This window comes from Lutra lutra, chromosome 8, assembly GCF_902655055.1.
Source record: "Lutra lutra chromosome 8, mLutLut1.2, whole genome shotgun sequence".
NCBI classification, from domain to species: domain Eukaryota; kingdom Metazoa; phylum Chordata; class Mammalia; order Carnivora; family Mustelidae; genus Lutra; species Lutra lutra.
The window spans coordinates 42,221,338-42,249,286 of record NC_062285.1 but is presented as its reverse complement, the minus strand read 5'-3'; the positions used below and the strand labels follow the sequence as shown (position 1 = coordinate 42,249,286).

Genomic DNA, 27,949 nt, shown 5'->3' with positions numbered 1-27,949 from the left:
ATGGCAAATGCCCTAAGCAGACAATCCCACAGGAGGAGAATTCTGATTTTGTGTTTCACTTGGCTGCCATTTTGTTCTGTGCCCTCAGAAAACTGGCTTCTTCTTGTGGAGGGTCAGTTTCTTCATCTGGGAAATGAAGGAAAACCCAGCCTTTCCCTTCCTAGGAGGGGGCTGTCCCCAACAGGCATCCAGGGAAGCCATGGGACTGGGCTGGGAATCCTGGTTGACAGCAGCTCTCACTTTAAGAGGCCACAGAGAACTCCTGTCCCAAGAGGAAGCCCCAGGATCCAGCTGCCCCCTGAGTTTGGAGTACCCCGCTTCCCTCTCGTGTGTCTGGTAGACTCCTCCATATTCCTCAAGATGCAGCTGAGATGTCTTCCTGAGTTTCCTCAGGGTGAGTGCCTCTCGCTGCCCCTCCCCGGGGCTCCCTCAGCCCTTAGTTCTTATCTCTGCCCAGAGAGAGTCTTTATCTTCTGCTGCCAGCCTGCCTGCCGGTCTTCTTCTACCCGCCTGCATCAGTGCTCAGGCGGGGACTGTGTCTGCCTATCCCAGGTCTGCTCCCCCCAGGGAGGTGGCAGCAGCCAGTGACAAGTACTGGGGCTGCCTCTGGTAGGGGTCCGCTGTGGCTGACCTGCCCTCAGGCTCAGGGTCTGGGCTGTGTGGTTGTGTCTCTGGGACATCGCCCTGCCCCTTCCCTCTCTGAGTGCTCACTGCTTACACTTCACTCTTTATCCTCTTGCTGGATTAAGTTTGGCGCTGAGATTTTGGAGGAAAAACACAGCCCCGACCAGTGAGCTTTTCCTTCCTTCCAGGGCTGGAGCAGACAGGGCTTCCTCTGTGACGCCCAGTGCTGCCCACATCCCTCCCTGTCCCCTCGGTGTCAGTTGTCCCTAATGTGCCCTGGGCTCCAGGTCTGTGCCTGGGTGCCCTGCCTGGCCCCTGTGCTGCCTCTCGGTGACCACATTCCTGCAACCCCGTGACCACAACAGGGGACATTACACATTCCTGGCCTGGCAGCCAATGGTGTAAAAAAGAACAGAATGTCCCAGGGCCCCGCCCAAGCTTCAGCTTCACCTGGGCCCCTCCCTGGCCTGGACAAGGTAGGGGGTGGTAGCGAGGAGTCAGGAGGGAAGAGGATGGACCAGGAGGGAAGGCAGTGGGGCCAGGATGTGTTCCCACTTTATTGAGGAAGGAGGATACTTGCAGATAACCCCTTCTTCTTCTGCAAGACCTGGGGGTGAGGCTGACCCGGGGGTGCCTTTGGAAGGAGTCCCCAGGGAAAGAAACTAGCTCCTAGAAGCCCAGTTGGGGCTTCTTCCCCTTGATCTCCTGCCAGGGAGGGGAGAGTCCATTCAGGGCTGGCTCCCTCCCCATCACCCTCGTCTCTCTGCCGCTCCAACTCTGCCCTCCCTCCCGGGCATCCTTTCTGTCCTCCTCCATGGATCTCTCTTTTTCTGCCTTCTCTGTCCTCCTGGTCTCCCCAGCTTTAGTCCCCCTCATCCTGATTGGTTCTTCTTCCTTTGTTTTGCCCTCCTGGCTTGGTGTTCAGGATTTTCTCTCCTAGTCCATGATCTCTGACCCTCCCCTGTCCATCTGTTTCTGGTCTCCTCATCTGTCAGCACCCCCCACCGTTACTTTTCTGGGTGGGGGGCTCTTGCCTTCTCCAGTCCCGGGAAGTCCAGACTCTCCCGGCACCTGCGCTCAGGAGCCTTCCGCCCTTTGGAGAACTCTTAGCTCAAACTCCTCCTTTGCCCCTCCCCCTGCCCTGCTCACCTTTAATTGAGATGCTAATGAGGCTTCCGTCGCTTCCATCCCAGCCTGGCGGGCGGGCTCCCTAGCCAGGCCGTTGCACCTGTCAGGTGAGGGGGAGGAGAGGCTCGCCTGCCAGATTCAACTGGAAAGGAACCAGTCCCAGTCCAGCCACAACCTGGGAGCTGGGAGCAGGAGGCAGTCCAGACGTTCCGGAGGCCTTTAGGCCCTGGGACAGAGGGAGTCAGGACACAGTCCAAGGCCAGGGCCAGAGACACAGGAGAGAGACCACCCAGACTGAGAGGGGGCAAGGCGGGGAGGAAGAGGAAGAGGCAGGATCAGAGAGCCTGGCACATAGACAGGAGACAGGCAAGGAAGAAGAGAGCTGAGAAAGAGACCCAAAGAGAAGCAGAAAGGACAGAGAGAGGGGGAGCACGAGTCAGCGCTGGGACACAGAGGTTCTGCAGGAAGGAGACTAAAGACAGGGCAGACTGATCGCTGAGACAGAAAGGGAGGTGCTGGGACAGAACCCCAAAGGTAGCTTCCCAGGGAAGCCCAGCTACAGCTCTTCTGGCCCCGACTCCTGCAGGTCAGCCGGCTCCTGGGAAGGTGGAGGGAGGGAGGGAAGGAGGGGCGGAGAAGAGGGGGCTCCCAACGGGGTGTGGGCCTGGCCAGGAGCACCCTCACTCTGGGTCAAGGTGATGATGGGGGAGGCACCAGGGCCCAGAACTTCAGCACTGACACCCCCCCCCACCATGACCCTCCAAGGCTCATGAAAGGAGAGCAGCGTGAGGAGCAGGGGCCGGGCCCCGAACCCACGGCTCCCCTGCAGCCCACAGAAGAGGAGGAGGCCCTGATAGAGTTCCACCGCTCCTACCGAGAGCTCTTCCAGTTCTTCTGCAACAACACCACCATCCACGGCGCCATCCGACTGGTGTGCTCCCAGCACAACCGCATGAAGACGGCCTTCTGGGCCGTGCTGTGGCTCTGCGCCTTCTGCATGATGTACTGGCAGTTCGGCCAGCTGTTCGGGGAGTACTTCAGCTACCCCGTCAGCCTCAACATCAACCTCAACTCCGACAAGCTCGTCTTCCCCGCGGTCACCATCTGCAACCTCAACCCCTACAGGTCAGTCCGCTGTGCGGGGGCAAGGCTGGGCCAGAGCCGGCAGGGGCGGACTGCACGTGCAGCGGGAGGAGGGGGTACTCCTGTCCCCAAGGAGATAGGGACTCCCTGACTTGATGGGCTGGGGGCACTGCCCACGGCTTATCCACAGTGTGGTTTTTGGAGCAGCAGTGCCCTCCCCTTCGCGTCCCTTCTACCTCCCATGGGTGCGGGGGGGGGGGGGGGGAGTGCTGATGGAGGGAGATGCGGCTACCCGGAAGGGCAGGGTAGAGATCATTCCTGTCCCTTCCCCAGATTCCCCAGAGCGAGAGGAGGGTGAAGAACAAGGCCTCCTCCACCTTGAGAGAAGAATGTGGTGGAGAGGGGAAGCTGTGGGTGGTGGGTGGGAGCCGGCAGGCCGGTCTCTTGGTGTTGGTATAGAAGGGGGAGTTTGTTTTGGAGAAAGTGACGTGGGGGGTGGCAGCCAAGCAGTCCCAGAGCACTGAGGCTGGGGTGGAGCCAGAGGAGACCAGGACAAGATGGAATCCAGCCCCCTGGTCCTCTCTCCCCTCCAAAGACCCAGGTGACCCCTGAGGTGCTTTCTGGCTCACCTGCCCTGGTACCTGACTTTTAAGTGCTGGGTGTGTCCTGCAGTTTTGGGTTTCATTGCTGTTCTTTGCCAGCTTTTCTTCTGGAAGCTGGAGGGGATGGTGACCACAGAGAAGAAAGGAGGGCGGGGCTGGGTGTTTATATACACCTTTTATTTGTGTTCATTCACTGGGTCACCTTTGCTGGCACCTGGAACTTGCCCCCACACAATGCGAGGCCCCGGGCAGATGGGATCACTCATTCGTTCATCCAGTCTTCCCCAAAGGCAGGTAGGTTCTGGGGACCAGAGGATAGAATAAGATAGAAGAGACACAGGCAGCACAAATAGCAGCAGGACGGAAAACAAAGGAAAGAACCAACCCCCAAAACCAAAACACAGGGCCGAGTGATCAGTCCAATAAAGGCTGTGAGAGTCATAGTCTCTGCCTTCAGGGAGTGTAAGATTTATGGGTGCCTGCGGGTGTGACCGCACGACAGTGTGTGTGTGTGTGTGTGTGTGTGCGCCCCATTACGGATGATGGAGACTGGTCACATACTAAGGGTGGGGGCCCCCCCATGCATTCTGTTTGTGTCCTAAGGTGTGTCACGGACCAATAAGGGTTGGGACGTCCTGTGCCCCAGAGAAAACACTGCGGGCCATTCCAGGGATTGGCCTTCATATGCCCTCCTGGCGAAGGGCCCATTTCGTGCACCAGCCACTGCTAAGTACTCTGCAGTACCCCCAACTCCCCCACCAACCCCATGAGGCAGGGACTGTTATTATCCCTATTTTACTTTGGAGGAAACCGAGGCAAAGACAGAGAAGAAGGCTACCGAGATAGTGACCTAGCTGTGACTCACCCTCTTTCAGGTCACAAACCCTTCCTCTTCTTAATTCCCTAGGTGCAGGACATGGAATAGATGAAGTTTGTAGTCAGACATTTACATGTCATTTCCCGGCTCTCCTTCCCCTCCCCCTGCCTGGGGTCAGCCTCACTTTTCTTCCTTAGTGCCCATGGGCTTTTGCTTCTCTTCTTGTTGACCCTCTGCTGCTTCCCTGCCCTGATCTTTCCCCCACTTATTCCCCTTCACCTTGTTGGGCCATGGTGGACCACTCTGAGCCAGCAGGGAGGGGAAGGCAGGCAGTGGGAGGGACCATAGGCTGGGTAGCAGGCTCGTGATAAATGCTTGTGCTTTGAAGACACAGGTGCGAGACGGAGAGGGCCGGGCTCCGTCTTTTGTGGCCTGTATATTACCTAAGGTTCTGCAGGGGCTGGGGTCCTGGGTAGGGGTAATGGGCAGGCCAGGAAGAAGCCCCAGGGATTGAGACCAGAGCAGCAGGCTGGGAGGTAGGTGTCCACAATAGAAAGAATCTCTCTGGCATGACTGATGGCCTCAGGGCTTAGCAGAGAGAGTGCGCCTCAGGACGGGAGGGGAGTCTGGGAAGGCCCCCTAGCCCGGGGAACAATGTGGACCTCCTGGCACAGGCTCACCCCTGTGCTGTGTGCTTTATTTATTTATTTTTTAAAGCTTCTTCTTCTTCTTCTTTTTTTTTTTTTTTTAATTTGAGAGAGAGACAGAGATAGTGAGAGAGATATTGAATAAAAGTATGAGTGGGGAGGAGAGGGAGAAGCAGGCTCCCCACTGAGCAGGGAGCCCCATGGCTCCATCCCAGGGCCCTGGGATCATGAGCTGCAGGCAGATGCTTAACCAAATGAGCCATCGGGGCGCCCCTGGGTGCTTCATAAGGACTGTCTCATTGAAACTTGGCAGGTCTGGGTAAGACGTTATTATTATTTCCCTTTGGAAATGGAGCTTACATGATTTGAGTTAGTAAACTGAGCAATTTGAACAAATAATAAAGAAATAACAACAACAATAGCTAATATACTAATTCTATAGTACTTAATGTGTGCCGGATAGAAGTTTACGTTTTATGTGAAATTATTTAGTTCTCACAAAAGACTTCTGAAGTCGGTACTAATATTAGGCCCACATTATATATGAGGAGCCGGAGGCCCAGAGAGGTTGAGTAACCTGCCGGAGTCACACAGGCAACAGTCACCCTGCCACACCCACCCACCTACCCCACGGAGCAGCCAGTGCATTTTAGGTTACTGCTGAGTCACAAACCCAGTGTGTTTGATTTCAAGGCTCTTTCTCCCTCTGCACTTTGAGGAGGAGCCCGGTGAAGTGCCACAAGGTTGAGGTTGCTGGTGGGGTCCTATGAGGAAGAGCAGGAACAAGATGAGGGGTACTTGGGGTGCCTGGAATGGTTCAGTTAGTTAGGCGTTAGGCGTCTGTCTTTGGCTAGGTCAGGATCCCAGGGTCCTGGGGTTGAGCCCCATATTGGGCTCCCCGCTCACTGCAGAGCCTGCTTCTCCCTTTACCTCCCACCCTACCAGCTCATGCTGTCCCAAATAAATAAACAAAATCTTAAAAAAAAAAAGCTGAGCAGTACTCATCAGGTGTGCCAGAGAGGGATCCAGGGCTCTTGGCTCCTGTTCTAGGAGAGAGGCAGGGGTGGGTGGTGACCCGAGTGTGAATCATGGCTGCTGGCTGGCGGCAGGTGCAGGGGATGGGCCAGATGCGTGATTCCTCCAGGAAAGTAGCAGGGAGCAGGTGGAGACCAGTGGACAGGACAGAAGAGCTGGTGAGGGAACAGGAATGAGGCAGGGTCAGAGCAGGGGTGCCCACAGCCAGTAGCTGGATGTCCCCGGCCAGCAGAGACGGAGCGGTCCTAGGCTGCTTGGTCATTTCCGGAAGAGGGGGCGAGGGGCTGAAGACCTTCCATACTAAGCAAGGAAGCGCTAAGAATCCGGTGTGAAGGGTCAGCCAGAGCAGTCCCTTTCTTTCTTGTCAACAAAGGGCTTTTCTCACCTGAGAGAGAGCCGGTCATATCCGCATCAAGGGAAAACAGAGCCCGAGAACATATTTTTCATCTAGTCCCAGGAGGGACTGAGGCTGGACCTAAGGAAGAGCTTGAAATTCTCAGACAGCAAAGGAGGTCATGGGATCCTTTCCCAAAGATGGTAAATCCCTTCCCAAGATTGCGCAGGGGTGGGATGAGGAGAGGGGCAGTTCCCCAAAGAGATATGCTGTTGGTGGGGAGGGTTCTGAGCTGGGCCTTCTATGTCTAACCCTGCAGGGTCTGGAAATCAGGCTTTGTGGGTCACAGGCTGGGCAGGGACAAGAGCCCAGACTCTTAGGACTGTCCTTCTCGGCCCCCAGTGATGGGCTCCTTCTCGTGTCAGGACCCTATCCACCTCTGTAGCAGCTGTCCTTAGAAAGTTCTTCCTTAGGGGTGCACCTGGGTGGCTCATTTGGTTGAGCATCTGCCTTCGGCTCAGGTCACGGTCTCTGGGTCCTGGGATTGAGCCCTCTGTTGGGCTCCATGATGGGCTTGGAGCCTGCTTAGGATGCTCTGTCTCCCTCTCTGCCCCTCTGCCCTCCCCCACCCCTGCACCTGTGCACCCTCCCTCTAAAAACAAACTAAACCAAAACAAAAAACCAAAACTTTCTTCCTTAAATAGAGCTGCAGTTGACCTCGTTAAAACTTCTAGCCTCTGCTTCTGGTTCTGTCTCTTTGAAGCAACCCTAAAGACACCTTCTCCTTCACCCACTGACTAGGACAACAGCACTTGCCTGCAGCTTGCAAAGTCCACTATCAGATTCGGATCCTCCTAACAAGCTCCTTAGATAAGGAAGGAGAGTCCTCTCTACCCCATGCCCCCCACCCTGCCCCCCCAAGTCAGATGGGCAAACCGAGACTCTGAGAACCTACAGGCTTTGCAAAGGTCGCCCAGCTGTTAGAGGGGCCAGGTTTGGAATCTGCTCTTAGGCTCTACCTTTTTAAGCCCACAGAGTTCCATGGTGGATAAGTAGCAGGCAGGACCCCCGTGTCTCCGTGGCCTGCTCTTCTCCACCAACAGCAGTGAGAATAAGACAACAGCAGGAGCTGCACAGTGCCTCCTCGGCCGGGTGTTTTTCTCAGGACTTTTCTTGTATTAACTCATTTACTCCCCATAATAACCTGATGCCGCAAGTACTATGAATAGTCCCATTTTACAGGTGGTGAAGCAGAAGCACAGAGGGTAAGTGACTGCTCCAAGGCAAACCATCTAAACCGTGGGCAGGGCTCAGACATCTGTCCGCAGAGCCGAGTAGAACTTAGTTTCTTAGTTTTTGGATGAAATGGTTTCTCAAGCTTTCAGTCCCTGGGCTGTCCCTCCTCAGGACAAGCATTCGTTTGGGAACATGTATTGTTCTTAAAATGTTGCAGCCGGGACTGAGTTGAACATGTGGTCTGAGAGCTCAGAACTGATTGTAGAGGGGCTGACTCTGGCTTCACAGGGGTGGGCGGTGGTGGTGGGGGGCTCACTGCCAAGGGACTGCTCCAGGGCACCTGCCCGTGAACATAGTGTGGTGAAGGCTGAGTTCCCAGAGGTGGGGTGTGTGTGTGTGTGTTGAAGGGTTTTATCGGGGCTGTCTGTTCCCAGCCTGCTGGGAGGCAGGTTGAGGACGCTGAGATTTGGAGGAGAATGGGGCTGAGGAAGGGGTCAAAGAAAGGGAAGTCAAGGATTCTAGGTGGTCCCTGGAGGACGGAGGGAGGAGAGTAGGTCCCCAGATGCACACTGACTAGAGAGGAAGCTGATGAGTTTCCAGTGCTCATCCTGCCTAGTGCATCCAGAAGGCTGAGTGCAAATGTTCTGCTAGGGTCCTCCTGGGGGTGGGATGAAGGCCTAGGCAAATCCAAGGCTGCCCAGTGAGAAGGGCTCTCCCGTGAGAGGAGGCCACCGAGGGGAAAGAGGGAGGGAGGAGAGGCACACAGGGAGGCAGCCGGGGTCTCAGCCCCTAAGTCTCTCAGTCTCCCTGCTCCTCCTAGTCTATCCTGAGCAGGAGAAGAGGGGCTGGAGGGGAGATGGCCAGGTGCTGAGAAAGGAGATTTTGCTCCCCATTCTCAAGTGCTTCTGAGCCCAGCGGCAGAAGTAGTGGGAAAAGCCCGGACCATGAAGTCGGACAGGCCTGGGCTCAGATCTTGGCTCTGGGACTTCCTTGCTGAGTGGCCCTGGAGAAGCTGCCCGTGTGATGGATGGTCCTTAGTTTCTTCAGCTGTCAAATGGAGATAGTAGTGTCTGCCTGGCTGAATTGTGGGAGGGTGTGGGAGCTGGGTAGTGACCATGGCTGGGTAGGAGGTCAAGGTCAAGGTTTGAAGTGTGGACTGTTTTGCTGAAGCCCCCACGTTTGCATTCTTTATTCCCTCCTCTGCCCTGCTCTCTTTCCAGTGCCCTCCTGCTTGCAGGATAAGATCTGATGTCATTAGTGGGTTTTACTCCACATCACTTCTCTTAGTTCTAGCTATCAGCCGAAAGGCAGGGAGAGATTTATTTTCTGAAGGGGGAATATGGGAATGCTTCTCCCTTCCTTAAGCAACTCCCCATCAACCAAAAGGAGAGAGGCAGACCTTGGGGGAGGGAGTGTGTTTTCTGTGGAGCCTGGCCTCTTCTGGAGGTGGGATTGGGGTCTCATCAGAGACCTCTCTGGAAGAGGCAGGAAGGAGCCAAATAGGAAGGGGGACTGTCAAGGGGGAAACTGGCATAAGGATAGCCTGGGGCTCTGTGGGGAGGAGCAGTGTGGCTAGAGAAGATGCTAGACTTTCTGAGTCGAAGATGAGGGTGAGGAGAGTGTACAAGTCAGAAGATGGACGCAGAGGAACTTGAGACAGCTTAAGGGGGTGTGGAAAGGGAATGCTCAGCCAGAGATGTGGTGGCATATGTGACAATAACTCCAGCCAAGGTGGCAGACCTGGATTCTTCCTATGTGAGTGGGAGAAAGACGGTTGCGTTTCTCAGGCTTCGGACTCCTGTCCAAGTCTTCCAGATACTCAGTATCCTGTTCATTTCGTGTCACTGAATATTTTCTTACTTAACCCCCTGAGACCTTCACATGGTATGGAGATCTAGTGTTATGCCCCTTTTACAGGTGGGGAGACTGAGGCTGGATTCAGAAAGGGTGAGTTACTTACCAACATGACCCAGCTGGAAGTGTGTGGTGGGAACACCAGGACGCACATCTAGTTAATTCTGGGTCCAGTGCTCCTTCTGGGGCAGCTTGTCAACCTCCTAAAATAGCCAGCGCTGGCAGGGAAAGAGTGGAGGATAGTATGATGGCTGGAGTGCTTTCTGACCCGGTTCCTGGCTGGGTTACCTTGAACAAGCCACCTGCCTCAGGTTTTTCACCTGCGAAAAGGAATGACAATAGTATTAGCTGACAGTGGCCAGCAGTTTGCTGAATTATACTGAAGATTACATTAAATTATGTCCTTTCTAATACCACAGCGCCTGGCTCAGAGTAAGTGCTCAATAAAGACTAGCCGATTCTGCCATCCTTTGAATTACCCAATCACAAGCAAGTCTCTGGGAATGTCAGACACACACCTCTGATCTGAGCTACATTTTCTGAAGAGATGAGGGGCAGCTGGGGCTGATACCTGCGGCCCAGCCTGCTAGACTTTATGAAGGAGGGAGAAACCGAGCCTAGTAGAGGAGACAGTGAGGGTATGGCCTAGAGACTGGTTAGGGCCCCTGGGATTCTTGTAAAACAACCTTGTTTGGGCCCCACCCTTTCCCACGAAACCCGAATCTCTGGCAGTACCCCTGACACACACGTATTTGACCTCTTCTCTTCTGTTCTCTTCTATTCCCTTCCTCTCCTCTTCTCTCCTTCCTCTCCTCTCCTCTTCTCTCTCCTTCCTTCCTTTCTTCCTTCCTTCCTTCCTTTCTCTTATTTTTTTTTTTTTAGAGACAGAGAAAGTGTGAGTGAGGGGAGTGGCAGAGGAAGAGGGAGAGAGAGAATCTTAAGCAGGCTCCATGCCTAGCCTGGAGCCCAATGTGGGGCTTGATCTCACCACCCTGAGATCATGACCCGAGCCAAAACTAGGAGTCAGATGCTCAACCGACTGAGCCACCCAGGTACCCCTTGACTTTTTCTTTAATTGAAGTATAACTGGGCACCTGGGTGGCTCAGTTGGTTAAACATCAGCCTTGGGCTCCAGTCATGATCCCACAGTTCTGGGATGGAGTCGCATGTGGGGCTCCCTGCTCAGTGAGGATTCTGCTTCTCCCTCTCCCTCTGTCCCTCTTCCTGCTCCTTCTCTCTCTCAGATAAATAAAATCTTAAAAAAAAAATGGAGGTATAATTGATATACAGTAACATGCACAAATCTTAAGTCCTCAACTGAAGTTTGACTATCAAGATCCTGAACATTTCCATTATCTGGCGGCCCTTTGAAGTCCATTCCTCTCCCTCTCCCACTGTCATTCTCTTATATCACCATCAGTTAGTTTGACCTATTCTCAGACTTTTTAAAGGAAATCACACTTTTTTTTTTTTGCATGTGTCTGGCTCAACTTACTGATTACTGTATTTCTGAAATTCTCCCATGCTTTTTGCCTGTATCAGCCTCCTTTTATTGCTGAGTAGTATTGATGGACACTTGGGTTGTTTTCAAGCTTTTTGCTCTTATGAATAAAGCTGCTATGAACATTCACGTACAAGTCTCTATGTTTTCATTGTGCTTGAATAAATAGCTAGGAGTGGAATCGGGTAGAATATCCGGAAGTGAAATTGCTGGGTCATAAGGTAGATGGGTGTTTAACTTTGGTAGTCGAGGGCTACCAGGCGGCCCTCGACTGTGCCATTATAGACTCCCACCAGCTGCAACTCCAGCTGCTCTCCATTCTCACCAGCATTTGACTTTGTCAATCTTTTAGGTTTAGCCTTTTTTTTTTTTTTTTTTTTTTTTTTATAAGTAGGTCCCATGCTGGGTGTGGAACCCAATGCATGGCTTGAACTCAGGACCTTGAGATCAAGACCTGAGCTGAAGGGGCGCCTGGGTGGCTCAGTGGGTTAAGCCGCTGCCTTCGGCTCAGGTCATGATCCCAGGTCCTGGGTTCAAGCCCCACATCGGGCTCTCTGCTCAGCAGGGAGCCTGCTTCCTCCTCTCTCTCTGCCTGCCTCTCTGCCTACTTGTGATTTCTCTCTGTCAAATAAATAAATAAAATCTTTAAAAAAAAAAAAAAGACCTGAGCTGAAATTAAGAGTCAGATGCTTAACTGACTGAGCCACCCCAGGTGTTCTTAGTTTTAGCCTTTCTAATGGATGTTAAATGGTGCCTCATTCTTTTTTTTTTTTTAGAAGTTTGCCTTTCTTAAAATTTATATTTTTTGTTGAAGTGTATGTAGTGAGGACTAATTATGTTGAGCACCTTTTCTTTCTTTCTTTTTTTTTAAAGATTTTATTTATTTATTTGACAGAGATCACAAGTAAGCAGAGAGGCAGGCAGAGAGAGAGAGAGGGAAGCAGGCTCCCTGCTGAGCAGAGAGCCTGATGCGGGACTCGATCCCAGTACCCTGAGATCATGACCTGAGCGGAAGGCAGCGGCTTAACCCACTGAGCCACCCAGGTGCCCCTGTTGAGCACCTTTTCATGTGTTTAGTGACTATTTGTGTATATCTTTTGGTGCATTTTTACTTTTATTGTCTTTTTTTGGATTTGTTTTCGGTTCATTTAAAAACAATTTGCCTTTTTATTGCTGATTTGTAAGAGACCTTTATATTGCAGGATAAGGTCTTCCTAAGGTATTTTAAATTTTATTTTACTTAAATTCAATTAATTAACATATAGCATATTATTAGTTTCAGAAATGGAGCTTAATGATCCATCAGTTGCTTCCTTAGATATATATATGTGTATATATATAATATGTATAATACATATTTTATATATACACATATGTATGTATATATAATATATGTATATCTATATTTAAATATATATTTTTTTCCAAAAAAAATATATTTTTTTAACCAAAAAACATAACCTTAAGGTCATGAAGGTGTATCTTTGATGTTTCCTTCTAGAATCTTTCTGCTTCTGAATTTTATGTTTGGGTCTATGATCCAACCTGATTTAATATTTGTGTATAAACTGAGGTGGAAGTTGAGTTTCCTTTTTTTTTTTTTTTAATTTTTTGTTTTTCTTCTCAACACAGCATACAGTTGTTCCAGCACCATCTGTTTGAAAAAATTATTTTCATTAGGTTTTGTCAAAACTCAGTTGGTTGTATACGTGTGGGTTTATTTCTGGACTTTATTCTGTTCCATTAATCTATTGTCTATCCTTACATAAGCACTGCCCTATTTTGCTGACTGTGGCTTCACAGTGAGTTTGAAGTCAGATAGAGTTAAGGACTCCAGCTTTGCTCTTTTCCAAAATTGTTTTGAGGGATGCCTGGCTGGCTCAGAAGAATATGGGACTCTTGATTTCAGGGTCTGAGTTTGAGCCCCACATGAGGTGTAGAGATTACTTAAAAATAAATAAATAGGGGCGCCTGGGTGGCTCAGTGGGTTAAGCCGCTGCCTTCGGCTCAGGTCATGATCCCAGGTCCTGGGTTCGAGCCCCACATCGGGCTTTCCGCTCAGCGGGGAGCCTGCTTCCTCCTCTCTCTCTGCCTGCCTCTCTGCTTACTTGTGATTTCTCTCTGTCAAATAAAATAAATAAATAAATAAATAAATAAACTTAAAAACAGAATTGTTTTGACCACTGTACATTCTTCCCATTTCCACATACACCTTAGAATCAGCCTGTGGGTTTCTTCAGAATGTCTGCTGACCCATGAACTCATGTAACTCTCTCCATTCATTTTGGCCTTTGAGTTCTGTCAGCATGATTTTCAGGATAAAGCTCTTGCCTGCCTTTCATTAAATTTATTCCTGGTATTTGATGTTGTTTATTTTATTTTATATGGTGTTGTTTTGTGATTTCATTTTTCCATATTTTTGTTGCTATTATCTAGAAATACAGTGAATTTTTGTACATTGGTTTTGTATCCTACAACCTTGTTGAATTTATTAACGTGTGTTTTGTTTTGGTAGATTCTAGCCCTAAGGCACTGCTATTATGGACTTTCATGATGGAGAGGGTAATAGGGCCTGTACGAGAAGGAATGTGATGATTTACACTGGACAGTGTTTAACTTCTGGTGTTTGGGCCCCACCCATCACTCATTAAAACTGAGTCTTTGATGGGGAGGGGCCGTGTGCGGCATCTGTAGTTTTAAAGTTTCTGGGGAAGTTTTAGAAGTGCAGCTCAGCACCCCTAATTTAGCAGGAGCTAGGTGGCAGACGGGCCCAAAGGCCACTTCGGGGGGCCCGCGGGGACCCGGGTGGGATGACCCGCACAGCGCGGGTCCGAGGGAGCGTGTGGGCGCAGGACGAGGCCACACCCTGTCCCTGCTTTGGAAAAGGGCAGAGGAGTTCCGGGCTCCCCTCCGCCAGGGCGAGTGGGAGGAGAGCGCCCCCCAGACAGGCGCCTCCCGCCTCTTCCTTCTGATAAACAGGCCATAATAACGCCGTCACCGCAGAGGCTCACAGTCGCCTTCACTGCCCCCGCGGAACACCTTGTCTACACCCCCACGTCCCCCGCCCTCCGAGAGAGCCCTGGGGCCACCAGAGCTATTCCCTGCAGGCTTCTCCTTGATGAACCGACCTCACCGGTTTTGGGCGAGGAAACTGGGGCCCTCAGGGGCCAGGGACTCGCGCGAGGCCGGCCCCCCAGACCGACCCCCTTCCCATCGCCCCTTCCAGGGACACGCAAATTAAAGGGGAGCTGGAGGAACTGGACCGCATCACCGAGCAGACGCTCTACGATCTGTACAAGTACAACTCTTCCAGCACCGTGGGGGCCCACCCCCGCGGTCGTCGCGACCTCGGGGAGACTTGGCCGCACCCCCTACAGCGCCTGGCGGTCCCGGCCCCGCCCTCCCGGGCCCGCCAAGCCCGCAGCGCCAAATCGATTGTGCAGGACAACAACCCCCAAGTGGACAGGAAGGACTGGAAGATCGGCTTCCAGCTGGTAGGGCCCCGCCCCCTGAGCCCGGGAGGCCCCGCCCGCCGCCCCGCCCCGGCGCCCGGGCCCCCAGGCCCCCCGGTTCCTCCTGCGCCCGGCCCCGCCTGCCTTTCCGGACCCCGCTTCAGTTGCCTAGCGACGGGAGGCGGGATCTTGTCTGCCCGCAAAATACTTTAATTAATTAACTAACACCTCTCTGTGTGCGGGCTTGTGGGGTCTCCTCGCCCCGGCCTCTGTGGGTGCGTTCCAGCGGCCGGAAGTCAGATCTGTTGTGAAAAAAGCACCTTTCTGAATTGTCAGTCCCCGCCGGTGGGGCTCAGTTGGGACCCACCAGTAGGGAAGTGGGGCTCTGCCGGCCTAAGAGAGAAGAAGGAGACAGGAGGAAGACTTAAAAAGATTGTTTTAATAAAAAGTAAAATGGAGAATAAGCGGAAGTGGGGGGAGTAACAGAGGAAAGAAGAGAGACCCTGTTTGGGGAGAGTGGACCATACAGCCAGGAGACCTGGGTTCTCGTCCTAGCTCAGTTACTAGGGCAAACTTCTTGATGCCTCCGTCTTGCCATCGGTAAAATGGGGAGACGAATGCTTGCTCCACCCTCTTTCGGAGGCTGTAGAAATGACCCACAAGGTGTGTACAGCTCCCCGTCTCCTTGGCCAACCACTCCCTTAAGCCCATGCTTTCCTGAGCCATTCTCCGAGCTTCAGCTTCTGTCTGCCTTCTGTTCTAACCCCCTCCTGGCTCCCCACCCCATCTATTAGCCCTGGGGACCCCAGACCACTCCATGTTTGACTTCATCCTGTCCTGCAGCCTGTCCCCTGCTGCCGGCCCTCTGACACTCTGTGGTCTCTGTATCTAGTGCAACCAGAACAAATCGGACTGCTTTTACCAGACTTACTCGTCAGGGGTGGATGCAGTGAGGGAGTGGTACCGTTTCCACTACATCAACATTCTTGCGAGACTTCGAGACACTTCTCCGGCCCCGGGGGAGGACATGCTGGACAACTTCATCTTCGCCTGCCGCTTCAACCAGGCCTCCTGCAGTCAGGCGTGAGTCCCTCGTGCCTGCCCTCCGTGCTCCCCACAGGGTCTCCTTCCCCAAGGCCAATCTGAGGCTCATGTGGGCGGCACCCAGGAAATGCTTGGTGCCAAGAGGAGAGGAGGGGCATGTACCTACCTTGCTCAGGTCCAAACCTCTGTCCTGTGGATTATCCTGCAGGGGTTCTTGGTCTGAGTGAGGCAGCCTAAGAGGGATGCCCTGGAAAGGCTGGATGGAGTTGAGGTCTGGCTTTCAGACTCCCATGGCTGGAAGCATGCATCTCTATCTTTCTAAGGCCTCTTTGTCACTAGCCCCAAACTCAAAAGTGCCTGGGAGGTCATCTTCTCAGAGGAGGTGGACAGTAATGGTTTGGTGGAAATAGCATGGATTGAATCAGGGAGTGAGCCTGAGTCCCTGCTCTGGCTCTGTAACTTCCCAGCCAGGTGACTCAAGGCATTTGACACCGCTCTGCAGAGAGCATTTCTTTGTTTATAAAATGGGGGAAAATGAGATCCGTTCAATGTTCATTCAGCAAATACTGTTTACTATCTGGGCTGTGTGCCAGTCACTGTTCTAGGAATTTGGGATGCACCAAATAGGAAAATATATATAACTTTTGGCCTTTTGGCATTTCTATTCAAGCGATGAGGATGTTGATTATACCCATCTCCAAGTTCATGAGATAAGTGTGAGGGCATTTTGTAAACTGCAGGGAGACTTGGGTCGCATCGCCCTTGAACTCCAACAGGTAGATGTGGCTTGCCCTAGGTTTCCAGGGCAGCCCTAGCGAAGGATCCTTCCCACTCCCCTGCAGTGCCCGCCAGGCATTACCTGGGCCAGAACTCCAGTCACTACGTCCTCGCAAAGAGGTCGTGGCAGGTGGCAGCCTCTGGCCCCTCCAACCCCTGCCTTCCCCTCTTACTAGTGCTCCTTGAGCTTCACCGTTTCAGGGGCCGTCTGGCTGTCTCTGCCTGGCTGAGGAAGGGTGCTGAGGCAGCATCTCCACTCTTTAGGGGCCTTTCCTCCCCATGTTACTTCAGCATGGCAGCAAGGACAGATGTCACCCGCTTCTGCCCCCACCGTTACCTGGCATACACACTCTGGCCCGCGTACGGGGCATTTTGTTCTTGTTTCTCGTCTTCATGTTTGTTTGAAGGCAGGAGCTACCTCCTGGGAAGCTCACACCTGCCACCGAGTGTCTCTAAACGTCCTTCCCAAAGGTCCTCTCACTGTGCCAGCCCCCTGCTCCTACCTCCCCATCAGTGGGAAGTCCAGAGTTCATCTCTGTCTTGACGGTTAGGTCACTTCCTTAGCTCAGAGCCTGGAGCCTCGTCATGTCTCACCCAGCTTATTATAATCCCCTCCCCTCCCATTGTCTTTTGGACTCCAGATCCTGTCTTTATTCTGCAACTACCCCAGTTAGTCCTGCTTAAAAGCCTCCATGGTCTCTCATGGCCTCTGGAATCGAGTTAAAGCCCCTTATCATGGCTTTTCCTTTTCTCTGTAATCTTTTCTCTAATAACAGCTTGATTGAGATACAACACACCATAAAATTCATCCTTTAAATATATACCATTCAGTGATTTATAATGTATTCACAGAAATGTGCAAGCACGATCTAATTTTAGAACATTCTCCTCACCCGAAAAAGAAACCCTGCACCTACCAGCAGTCACTCCCCATTCCCTCCCCTCCTCCAAGCCCTGGGAACCAGGAATCTACTTTCCATCTCTATGTATTTCCTGTCGTGGGCATTTCATATACATAGAATCATATTCTATGTGGCCTTTTGTCTCTGGCTTCTTTCACTCAGCATGATGTTTTCAAGCCTGTCCATGTTGTAGCATGTATCAACACTTCCTTCTTTTAAATTTAAAAAATATATATTTTATTTATTTATTTGACAGAGAGAGTGCGAGAACACAAGCAGGGAGAGCAGAGGGAGAGGGACAAGCAGAGGGAGAGGGAGAAGCAGGCTCTCCATTGACCAGGGAGCCTGATGTGGGGCTCGATCCCAGGATCTTGGGATCACAATCTGAGCCAAAGGCAAACACCCAATGACTGAGCCACCCAGGTGCCCCCATTCTTTCTAATTTGAAATTTTATTTATTTTTTAAAAATTTTACTTATTTATTAGAGAGAGAGAGTGAGCATGAGTGGGATTCTGGGGTGGCAGAGGGAGAGGGAGAAGCAGACTCCCTACTGAGCAGGGAGCCTGGCACAGGTCTTGCTCCCAGGACCCTGAGATCATGACCTGAGCTGAAAATAGATGGTAAACTGACTGAGCCACCCAGGCGCTCCCGCCCCCAGCCTTTTTAAAAAAGATTTATTTATCTGTTGGGGGGAAGGGCAGAAGAAGAAGAAGAGATAATCTTCAAGGAGACTTCCCACTGAGCATGGAGCCTGACGTAGGGCTCGATCCCACCACCCATGAGAGCATGACCTGAGCCAAGGTAGAGAATTGGACGCTCAACTGACTGAGCCACCCAGGCGCCCCGGCAGTTTGTTCTCTCTCTTTTTTATTTATTTTTTTTAAAGATTTTATTTATTTATTTGACAGAGAGAGATCACAAGTAGACGGAGAGGAAGTCAGAGAGAGAGAGAGAGAGAGGGAAGCAGGCTTCTCGCCGAGCAGAGAGCCCGATGTGGGACTCGACCCCAGGACCCTGAGATCATGACCTGAGCCGAAGGCAGCGGCTTAAACCACTGAGCCACCCAGGCGCCCCGCAGTTTGTTCTCTTGATGGCTGCGTAATATTCCGTTGTATGGCTAGCCCGCATTTTATTTATCTGTTCCTCAGTTGATGGACATATGGATTGTTTCCGCTTCTTGACTATCACGAGTAACGTTATGAACATTTCCGTACATTTTTTTGTTGGGATGAATCTTTTGATTTCTCCAAGGCATCCACCTGGGAGTGGAATTGCTGGGTCATAGGGTAATTCTGTATTTAACGTTTTGAGGAACTGGCAGACTGTTTTCCAAGTGGTCATCATCCCAGTTTACATTTCCCCAGCAGTGTATGAGGGTTCTAAACCCTCCCCTTCCTTTACTTGCTACCGTCTTTTTTTTTTTTTTAAAGATTTTATTTATTTATTTGACAGAGAGATCACAAGCAGGCAGAGAGGCAGGCAGAGAGAGAGGAGGAAGCAGGCTCCCTGCCGAGCAGAGAGCCCGATGCGGGGCTCGATCCCAGGACTCTGAGATCACGACCCGAGCCGAAGGCAGCGGCTTAACCCACTGAGCCACCCAGGCGCCCCGCTACCATCTTTTTTACTTTATAGCCTTAATAGCAAACTTATATAGCTCTTCCTAGGTACTAAGCCTCATTCAAAGGGTGATTTCATCCTTACCACACCCCGGTGAGGTAAGTACTGTTATCATCCCTGTTTTACTGAAGAGGAAACTGCAGTGCAGAGAGATGAAGTAACTTGGTGGGTCCCACGGCTCCTGCTTGTTCAAGCTGGGGTTCACATGTGTGTAGTTGAGTTCCAAAGTCTGTGCTCTTAACTGTCCCATTCTATTGCTTCTCATAGATTCCCCTATTGTGCTGAATGTGTATCTCTTTATATGTGTTTTTTGCAAAATGTGATTGAGATGTATGTGTAAGTGGTGGTGCCTCATTTCACCTTTTTTTTTTTTTCATAGATTTTATTTATTTGAGAGAGGAAGAGGGGGTGAGAGAGAGAGAGCATGGGGATGAAGGGATGAAGGGATGAAGGGAGAAGCAGGCTCCCCACTGTGCAGAGAGCCCAACCCAGGGCTTGATCCAGGACCCTGGGATCAGGACCTGAGTCGAAGGCAAACACAGCTGACTGAGCCACCCAGGTGTCCCTCGCCTTTTATTTATTTATTTATTTATTTAGCTCTATTTTAAGGTGCATCCGTGTTGTTCGATCTCATCTGTTGATTCCATCTGCCGCATAGAGCCCGTGGTGGGCATCCACAACGTTGTACCTGTCTGTCCCCTCTCTCCCCTGAGCAGGGCTCACAGGCCTTCCAGGATGGGCCTCTGTTCACTTCCGGAGCCTCTTCTTTCCCTCCCTTAACCCAGCGTTTGCTCTGGAAATGCTGGCTTGCTAGCACTTCCCAGAATGGGCACCCATCTTTCACATCTCTGGGCTTTTGTTCTTTAAGGCCAGTGGAATATTCCAGATCATCTAGTTCCAATCTCCTCATTTGACAGACGAGGAAAATAAGCTTAGAGAAAATGACTTGCTCAAGGCCATCCCAGCAGAACCCTGCTCATTCCTGCCCTGGGTGCTGACCTTCTTCCTCTCAGCTCTGTGCTCACTGCTGGTCTCACCGTCTCCTCCAACCCTGTTCGCTCCCAGTTCTCCAATTCATTCGTTTGGCCCCTGTTTATTAACCATCTTCTCTATTGTCTGTATGCCAGGAACTGTGCAGTTAACCCAGAGATGATACAGAGATGAATGAGATGTGACCCCTGTCCTCAAGGAGATCACAGTCCAGATGGGGAACTAAGATATAGATACATGAAAAGCTAGGGACACTGCCAAAGTCTTCGTAATGCAGCACAACAACACCAGAGAGGTCACAAGGCCAGTGAGGTCAGGTGGCCTGGTGGGAGAAGACTGGACTAGAAGACAGAGGACCTGTTTTTGAGTCCCAAGTTTGTCATCATTGTTTGTGTGACCCTGGGCAGCTCCTTGACCTCTCTGTGCCCTGGCTTCCTCTTCTGTGATGTGGGGATGATCCCTCACAGGCGATTGGTAAGAGTGGCTTAGGGAGCATGGGTAAAGCTCCCAGGGTGTGCCAGCACATAGTAGGTGATCAGGAAACCAAGGTCACTGAAAGTTCTCTCTGATCCCCTACACTTCCCTTTCTGATCCTACTTTCCCTCTTCCTGGATAGGAATTACTCTCACTTTCATCACCCGATGTATGGGAACTGCTACACATTCAATGGCAAGAACAGCTCTAACCTCTGGATGTCTTCTATGCCTGGGATCAAAAATGGTGAGCCATTCCTCATTCCTGCCATCCCTGACCTCTGCCTCAAGGCTTCCTGCCGCCCTGCTCACCCACACTTACCCACCCCGTGCTCATGTCCTAGAGATGCTGTGTGCCTCTGGGCTCCCCTATAACATGCCTGTCTCTATTCTGGAAGGAGTCTTCTCTGTTCTTTGTCCCCCATGGGCACCACTGAGTCCACTCCAGGTGTGCTAGGAATCCCTGTCCCAATTCTGCCTGCCCACCGCCCCCGAATCCAGTCCAGGGGTTGCCAAATCCCTATGTAGGTCTTTCTGGCCTACAGGAAGGCCCTCCTCAGGAACAGTAGAGACTAGGAGGTGGGAGAGGGGGTTTCCGTCCCCTAACACGTCTCCAACTCTGCCCCCACTCTGCTCCCTCTGTACCCACAGGTCTGTCCCTAACACTGCGCACAGAGCAGAATGACTTCATCCCGCTGCTGTCCACAGTGACTGGGGCCAGGGTCATGGTCCACGGGCAGGATGAGCCTGCCTTCATGGATGACGGCGGCTTTAACTTGCGGCCTGGTGTGGAGACCTCCATCAGCATGAGGAAGGCAAGGGTGCTGCCAGGGAGGCCTGGGAGGGGAGAGCCACAGGTCGGAGAGAGCAGGAGAGGTGACTTGACAGCTGGAAGTCCGTAGAGGGAGATCATGTGGGGTGGGTCTGGGGCAGGTCTGGAGGTCTTTAGGGGCAGCGTTGGGGACAAGGGGCTGGAGAAGTAGGGAGCCAGTGTCCTTGAAAGTAGCCCTGGGATAGTTGTTGGGGGCCCCTGGGGGCATGTTTGGAAATGGCCAGGCAGACAGGAGGGGCTGGTGGGTAGGAAATATAAACCCTCTGGACTGAGGGAAGACAGAGAATTCAGGAAGGGGCCTAGGCCACTGGCTCTAAACCTCTGACCTCTGACCTCTGACTTCATTGTGCATACGGGTACGCAGGAAGCACTGGACAGGCTTGGGGGCAACTATGGTGACTGTACCAAGAATGGCAGTGATGTCCCTGTGGAGAACCTTTATCTTTCCAAGTACACACAGCAGGTGAGACCAGCCTGTTTCTATGGCAACCATCTCCCAGGCCTGCCCTGTAGGTCAGTTGAAAGTTGGAGGGGTATATTTGTGTGTGTGTATGTGTGTGTTACAGGTGGAAAGAGGGGTTCCCTTCCCTGCTGTGTCGAGAGGGCAGGCCTGAACCCCCTTTCCCATCACCCCCCTCCCTCCAGGTGTGCATCCGCTCCTGCTTCCAGGAGCACATGATCAAGCAGTGTGGCTGTGCCTACATCTTCTATCCACTGCCCAAGAATGCGGAGTTTTGTGACTACAGGAAGCACAATTCTTGGGGTGAGCTGCAGGGAACCCCAGTCTGACCCTGGACCCCAGGACTTTCTTGGAGCGGGAGTGAGCACTCCCCTCTGGGACCCTCTGGGATGCTAATTCTCTCTCTCCCCTGTGTTCCAGCCCCTAGACTCACCTCTCGGTTTCCTCTCACTCTCTCTCCTCTATCCCTGTTCCTCCCTCTCAGCTTCCCTCTTTGCATTCTGGCTTCTGTTTGTTTCTAGAGAATTGCCCCATTTAAAAATAACTCGCAGCATAAGGAAGGAAAAGCACGTGAGGAAAGTCTTTGATGTCCTGAGGTCCCAGTGCACACTTTGCCTATAGCTTCCCCATCTCACTTGCCAGGTGCTGGGCAAGGCACAAGACCGCTCACTGGGTGCCGGAAGAAAATACTAGAAGTTATATGGATCTCTCCATCTTCCGTTCTGTATATGTTTTAGAATGTACCTAATGGATCAGTTCTTTAGTAGCAAGTGTGGACTTTATAAATCAATACATAGAGAGTTACTTATTTAAGATTTTTTTAAAAAAGATTTATTCATCTATTTGGGGGAGAGAGAGAGAGAGCGCGCACGTGCACGCGCACATGGTAGGGTAGGGGAGGTACAGAAAGGGAGGGAGAGGAACCCACGCAGACTCCTTGCTGAGCGCAGAGCCTGATGTGGGGCTCCATGTCCCAACTCTGAGATCACCACCTGAGCTGAAACCAGGTGCCCCAATTTAAGATTTTTTTTTTTTACCTACAGGAGGGCACAATCAAAAAAGTTTAGAGAGCACTGAAGTCTCCAGGTTTAGGAGTAGACCAATCCCTGTTCCTTTCTGTAGCTATAGTTGAGTCATGCTGCGCGGAAGCTCTGTCCTAAGAAGCTGAGAGGGAAAGAAAATCCCAAACAAGAAACTAGAAAGTAGAGGGTTGGCAGTCGTGGTGCGCATGCTCTCACCTGGTTCCACTGACTGGTCCTCCTCCCCGGGCTTCCCTGGGCCCAGCTCTCCTCTCACTGGTGGCTCTTGCTGGAGGAGGTGAGCCTCCGCACGTGTGAGGGGACCCGGCAGACCGCGGAGGTTAGCGTCTGCCTCTTTTGGTTCTGTCCCTGTGGATCTTTCTGCCTCCTCCCTTCCCTGGGTGTGCTCCCCACAGGTCTCTCCCCCTGCCCTGTAGTTGGGAGTCCCCGCCTTCCTGTTCTCCTCTCTCCTACCTTAGGTCAGAGCACACCAGAGCTGGAGGGAAACTCAGGGGCCATCTGGCCTCACTGTCTCCTTTCTCAGATGAGCAAGCCAAGGCCCAGGGGGAAGATGTGATGTGATGTCCCCCTCCCATGTGCCCCTGCCCACTGCTCCTTGCTGCCCTCAGTGATTTCTGAGTGGCTGTGAGTCTGAGGATCTGGGAGAGAAAAGTAACAATGCTGATTGCTGAGAAGCCAGGAGGATAGGGGAGAAGAATGGGGGCGTGGGGGGAAACAGGATCTGCTGTTCCCTAAGGATCTGCTGTTCCCTAAGGATTCCTGACTTCCCAGAGGAAGCGGCCCAGCTGCCCCCCTCCTTTGCCTTTCCATACCTACCCCCCACCCGCCCCCGTCCTGGCAGACAGGGGGATTTGAGTCAGAAATGGAGGACTTCCAGAACGGGCAACTGAAAGTAGCAGGAATGACACAATAACCTTACTTAGAACTTGGTAAATAGGGGAGAAAGGGGATCTGTAGAGTCATCTCCCCTCCCTTTTTTAGGTAACAGCTTATTGAGATCATTTATCTCTCATGTAATTCACCCATTTAAAGTGCGCAATTTGATTTTAGTATAGTTTTAATTTTCAGTATACTCACGGAGCTGTGCGGCAGCCACAGTCAACTTGAGAACATTTCTATCACTCCTAAAGGAAACTCTTTTTTTTAAAGTTTGTTTTTTAAGATTTTATTTATTTATTTGATAGAGATCATAAGCAGGCAGAGAGATAGGCAGAGAGAGAGGAGGAAGCAGGCTCCCCGCTGAGCAGAGAATTCGATAAGGGGCTCCATCCTAGGACCCTAGGATCATGACCTGAGCCGAAGGCAGAGGCTTTAACCCACTGAGCCACCCAGGTGCCCCTAAAAGGTTTTGTTTATTTATTTGTCAGAGAGAGAGCACAAGCGGGGGGAGCGGCAGGCAGAGGGAGAAGCAGGCTCCCCGCTGAGCAGGGAGCCCGATGCGGGGCTCCATCCCAGGACCCTGGGATCATGACCTGAGCCTAAGGCAGATGCTTAATGGATTGAGCCACCTAGGTGTCCCCTCAAAGAAACTTTTTACCCATTAGCACTCTGAGCTCCCCATGTCCCGCACCCACAGCCCCCCTGCCCCAGCCCAGGAACCACTAATCCACTTTCTGTCTCTACAGATTTGCTCATTCTGGACATTTCATGGGACCGGAATCCTGTACTGTGTGGTCCTTTGTGACCGCTTCCTGTATTTATTTATTTATTAAAAGATTTTATTTATTTATTTGACAGACAGGGATCACAAGTAGGCAGATAGGCAGGCAGAGGGCGGGGCGGGGGGGCGGGGAACAGGCCCCCTGCTGAGCAGAGAGCCTGATGTGGGGCTCGATCCCAGGACTCTGAGATCATGACCTGAGCCGAAGGCAAAGGCTTAACCCACTGAGCCACCCAGGCGCCCCTGCTTCCTGTATTTAGCGTATCATTTTCCAGGGCCGTCCATGTGGTGGGATCTAGGGGTACTGGGTTCCTTCTCAGGGCTGAAGAATAGTCCATGGTACAGCTTTGTCTCATGTGTTTACCCATTCATCAGTTGACAGACACTTGGCTTGTTTCTATGTCCTGTTTCTATTTCGTGTGTGAACATGTGTTTCAGTTCTCTTGGGCATATACCTAGAAGTGGCGTTTCTGGGTCATATCGTAACTCCATGTTCGACATTTTGAGGAACTGCCAGACTCTTTTCCAAAGTGGCTGCATCATTTCACGTTCCCAGCGGCAAAGAAGGACGGTTCTAGCTTCTTCACATCCTCCTGGGCACTTATTTATTTATTTATTTATTTATTTCTTTATTTATTTAATCCCCCCTGCACTTATTTATTTTTTTAATGGCCATCCTGGTGGGTGTGAAGTGGCATCTCACTGTGGTTTAAGCTCGTGCTTCTTACACAGTTGTTCCCAGTTTTCTTTCTGACTTTAAGATTTTTGTACATATCCTAGTCATCTTTACACAGATGAGTCCTGAGTTGTTTTTTGGTTTGGATTTTTAATTTTTTTTTTTTTAAATTTTCCTGACTTAGCTTAATTTCTTTTTTTTTTTTTTAAGATTTTTTTATTTATTTGACAGACAGAGATCACAGGTAGGCAGAGAGGCAAGCAGAGAGAGAGGAGGAAGCAGGCTCCCTGCTGAGCAGAGAGCCCGATGCGGGGCTTGATCCCAGGACCCTGAGATCATGACCTGAGCCGAAGGCTGAGGCTTTAACCCACTGAGCCACCCAAGCGCCCCCTTAGCTTAATTTCTTAAACAGTTTTTGGTGCCCCCACTTGGGTGGCATTGCTGTAATACAACTTGGGGTGTGGGTACCCACATATTTTGGGAGACCTCTTGGATCTGGGGTGGAGAAGGTGGAGGTGCCCCAGGAAAATGGGGATGTCTCTGCACCCACAGGTTACTGTTACTATAAGCTCCAGGATGCCTTTTCCTCGGACCGCCTGGGCTGTTTCACCAAGTGCCGGAAGCCATGCAGGTGAGTGTCTCCTTCCCCTGGGGCACGGGTTGGGCAGCTGGCCACTTGGCTGGGGAGAGTACAGGGTACTTGGCTAAGCCTTTGAGTGGGGGACCCTCACCACAAGCACTGAGCTCCTTTCTCCATCTCCAGTGTGACCGGCTACCAGCTATCTGCTGGTTATTCACGATGGCCCTCAGTGACATCTCAGGTAAAGTAGGGAAAAGGGGACGTGTGTGCATGTGTGTGTGTGTGTGTGTGTGTAACACTGTGGTCTTCTCTGGGTATGTATATAGATGTGTTTGATGCCACACCGTACTCTGTAAGCCTGAAGAATATGGGGTGACCCCATTGACACCCCCATTCTTTTCCAGGACTGGGTCTTCCGGATGCTATCCCAACAGAACAATTATACTATTAACAACAAAAGGTCAGTCCTACCCTGATCTGGCTGGGGAAAGGAGTCCTTGGGAGGGAAAATGAATCTAGGAAGAGGATGTGATCAGGGGAGGGTATTTATGAGGGTCTGAGAAGTTAATCCATTGCCATTTCTTCTACCCTCTCCTCGACTCCAAAGAAATGGTGTTGCCAAACTCAACATCTTCTTCAAGGAGCTGAAATACAAAACCAACTCTGAGTCTCCCTCTGTCACGGTATGTCCTTACTGAGCCTGTGATTCTCTTGGAGGTCTTAGTGGGTGGCTGTGAGGGAAAACAAGGGGGTGCCCCTGGGGGGCCACAGGTGTCTAGGCCTTGAAGGTAGGGGAAAAGGGAAGGAGAGGGGACAAGGGTGAAGGTTGAGAAGGTTGGAAGAAGGGGAACTTGGACAGAAGAAGTCTCTGGTATGGCGACAGGGAAGGGTGTGCCAGATGGGTATGACTTGGACAGAAGGGGTCCAGGGAACCACCAAGAGGCTGAAAGGGGTGGGTGTGGGCCTCACGGAAGGAGGGATGGGGCTCTTCTTCCACCTTGGCCCTCGTGGTCAGTGTGCCCTTTTCCCTCACAGATGGTCACCCTCCTGTCCAACCTGGGTAGCCAGTGGAGCCTGTGGTTTGGCTCCTCGGTGCTGTCTGTGGTGGAGATGGCTGAGCTCGTCTTTGACCTCCTGGTTATTACAGTCCTCATGCTACTCCGTCGGCTCCGAAGCCGCTACTGGTCTCCAGGCCGAGGGGGCAGGGGTGCCCGGGAGGTGGCCTCCACTCCAGCCTCCTCCGTCCCCTCCCATTTCTGCCCCCATGCCATATCCCCTTCCTCATCCCCACCAGGCCCTGCAACTTCCCCAGCCTTGACAGCCCCTCCCCCTGCCTATGCCTCCTTGGACCCCTGCCCATCTCCATCCAGCTTGGTGAGGACCAGCGCCTCCGTCTGTACTCTGGGGGAGCCCTGAGAGGGAAGGAGAGTGTCCCCCTCCACCCAAGGCAGGCGCTTCCCCTGGTGGGAGGGGGAAGGCTTGGCAGGATGAGAGAAAGTTTGGGGACTTCCTCTCAGAGCTGCCCAACTGCCTTTGGTGTGGGGGAGGGAAGCAGGATGGGTAAGGGGCTACAGAAATGGCCCAGTGAGCAGGGGCCAAGGAACCTGCCCAGAATGGCCCTGTCTCCTGCCCTGTACCCTCTGGTCCTGCCTCGAGAAGACGCTTATTTCCCTCCCCAAGTGCAAACAAGTCTGCCTTTCCCTTGGATCAGCCAGGCCACACTTGGAGCTTCGACAAGGAGCCTTCCCTGGAAACCGCTGGCAACCGGAAACAAAACACAAGCAAGAGAACACAAAGGCATGCACATTTCCTACCCAGCCCCGGGCCTGGCCACGCTGCTTTCCAGTAGACACGTTAGCACCTCTTCTTGAACTTGAGTGGGGAACACCACCCAAAAGCCCCCTTTGTTAGTTCTTGGGCAATTCCCCTTCCCAGGGCAGGGACTGGAACAGACCAGTGTAGGAAAGACTTGGCCATTCTTAGGTGGCCCCAGGACTCTTCCAGTCTCATCTACCCTACGTCCCCACGGAGCCATACCCCCTACCTCTGCATCCTTTATAGCTCTGCATATTTGGTCCAGTTCTCTGCTCAGCCTGGAAGCTTTCCTCACCATCTGGAGAATTCCTGCACATCCCTTAGAACCCTACTCCGACACCACTACTTCTGCAAAGACTTCGGTTCCTTCTTGTCTTCCCCAGAGTTGATCACTTCCCTCTCCCCTGGACTCCCATAGCGCAGCATAACATCTGTTTTAGAGCTGATGTTGCCTGATGTTTAGAGCTGATGATGTATGCTTTCTTGTTCCTTTGTGCCTGCCTCCCCAACTAAACTGTGAGCTCCTTGGGGTCGGGGACGGAGTCTTGTTCATTTATGTATCCTCAGGGTCTAGCCCGGTGTCCCGCTTAGAGCAAGTAGGCAGGCGCTCAATAAACGTTTGCTGCATAAGGAATGTCTGGAGAGCTGTACAGGGGCACCATCAAGGGGGTAGGGAGTGGACACAAGTCCTTGGGTCACTGCCCAAGCTTGTCGGAGGTCCCAGGGTGGGGCAAGGAGACAGACCCTCCAAAGCCCTTGGCTTCACAAT

At 51.9% G+C, this 27,949-nt stretch overlaps 1 protein-coding gene across 4 annotated transcripts; it reads left to right on the top strand.

The window, feature by feature from the left end:
• The first annotated feature begins 177 nt into the window (after positions 1 to 177).
• Positions 178 to 27,814, top strand: SCNN1A (sodium channel epithelial 1 subunit alpha). 4 transcript variants are annotated; one of them, XM_047743133.1, is made up of 13 exons: positions 178 to 394; positions 2,518 to 2,877; positions 14,088 to 14,355; positions 15,206 to 15,396; positions 20,261 to 20,364; positions 20,769 to 20,932; positions 21,314 to 21,412; positions 21,595 to 21,712; positions 25,338 to 25,416; positions 25,549 to 25,606; positions 25,770 to 25,825; positions 25,973 to 26,048; positions 26,401 to 27,814. In XM_047743133.1, exons 2-13 carry the CDS (start codon positions 2,522 to 2,524, stop codon positions 26,779 to 26,781), a joined length of 1,950 nt encoding a protein of 649 aa, XP_047599089.1. In that variant the 5' UTR covers positions 178 to 394; positions 2,518 to 2,521; the 3' UTR covers positions 26,782 to 27,814. The 4 variants fall into 4 exon arrangements, with proteins under 4 accessions (XP_047599089.1, XP_047599087.1, XP_047599088.1 ...); XM_047743131.1 differs by lacking the exon at positions 178 to 394 and adding an exon at positions 1,107 to 1,237; XM_047743132.1 differs by lacking the exon at positions 178 to 394 and adding an exon at positions 1,244 to 1,859.
• The last annotated feature ends 135 nt before the right edge of the window (positions 27,815 to 27,949 follow it).

Bases quoted from the DNA above. Each gene is read 5' to 3' on its own strand.
- SCNN1A (XM_047743133.1), top strand. From the start codon at position 2,522: ATGAAAGGAGAGCAGCGTGAGGAGCAGGGGCCGGGCCCCGAACCCACG. The intron at 2,878-14,087 runs GTCAGTCCGCTG...CGCCCCTTCCAG, and splicing joins TGCAACCTCAACCCCTACAG to GGACACGCAAATTAAAGGGG. The intron at 21,413-21,594 runs GTGAGACCAGCC...CCCTCCCTCCAG, and splicing joins TTTCCAAGTACACACAGCAG to GTGTGCATCCGCTCCTGCTT.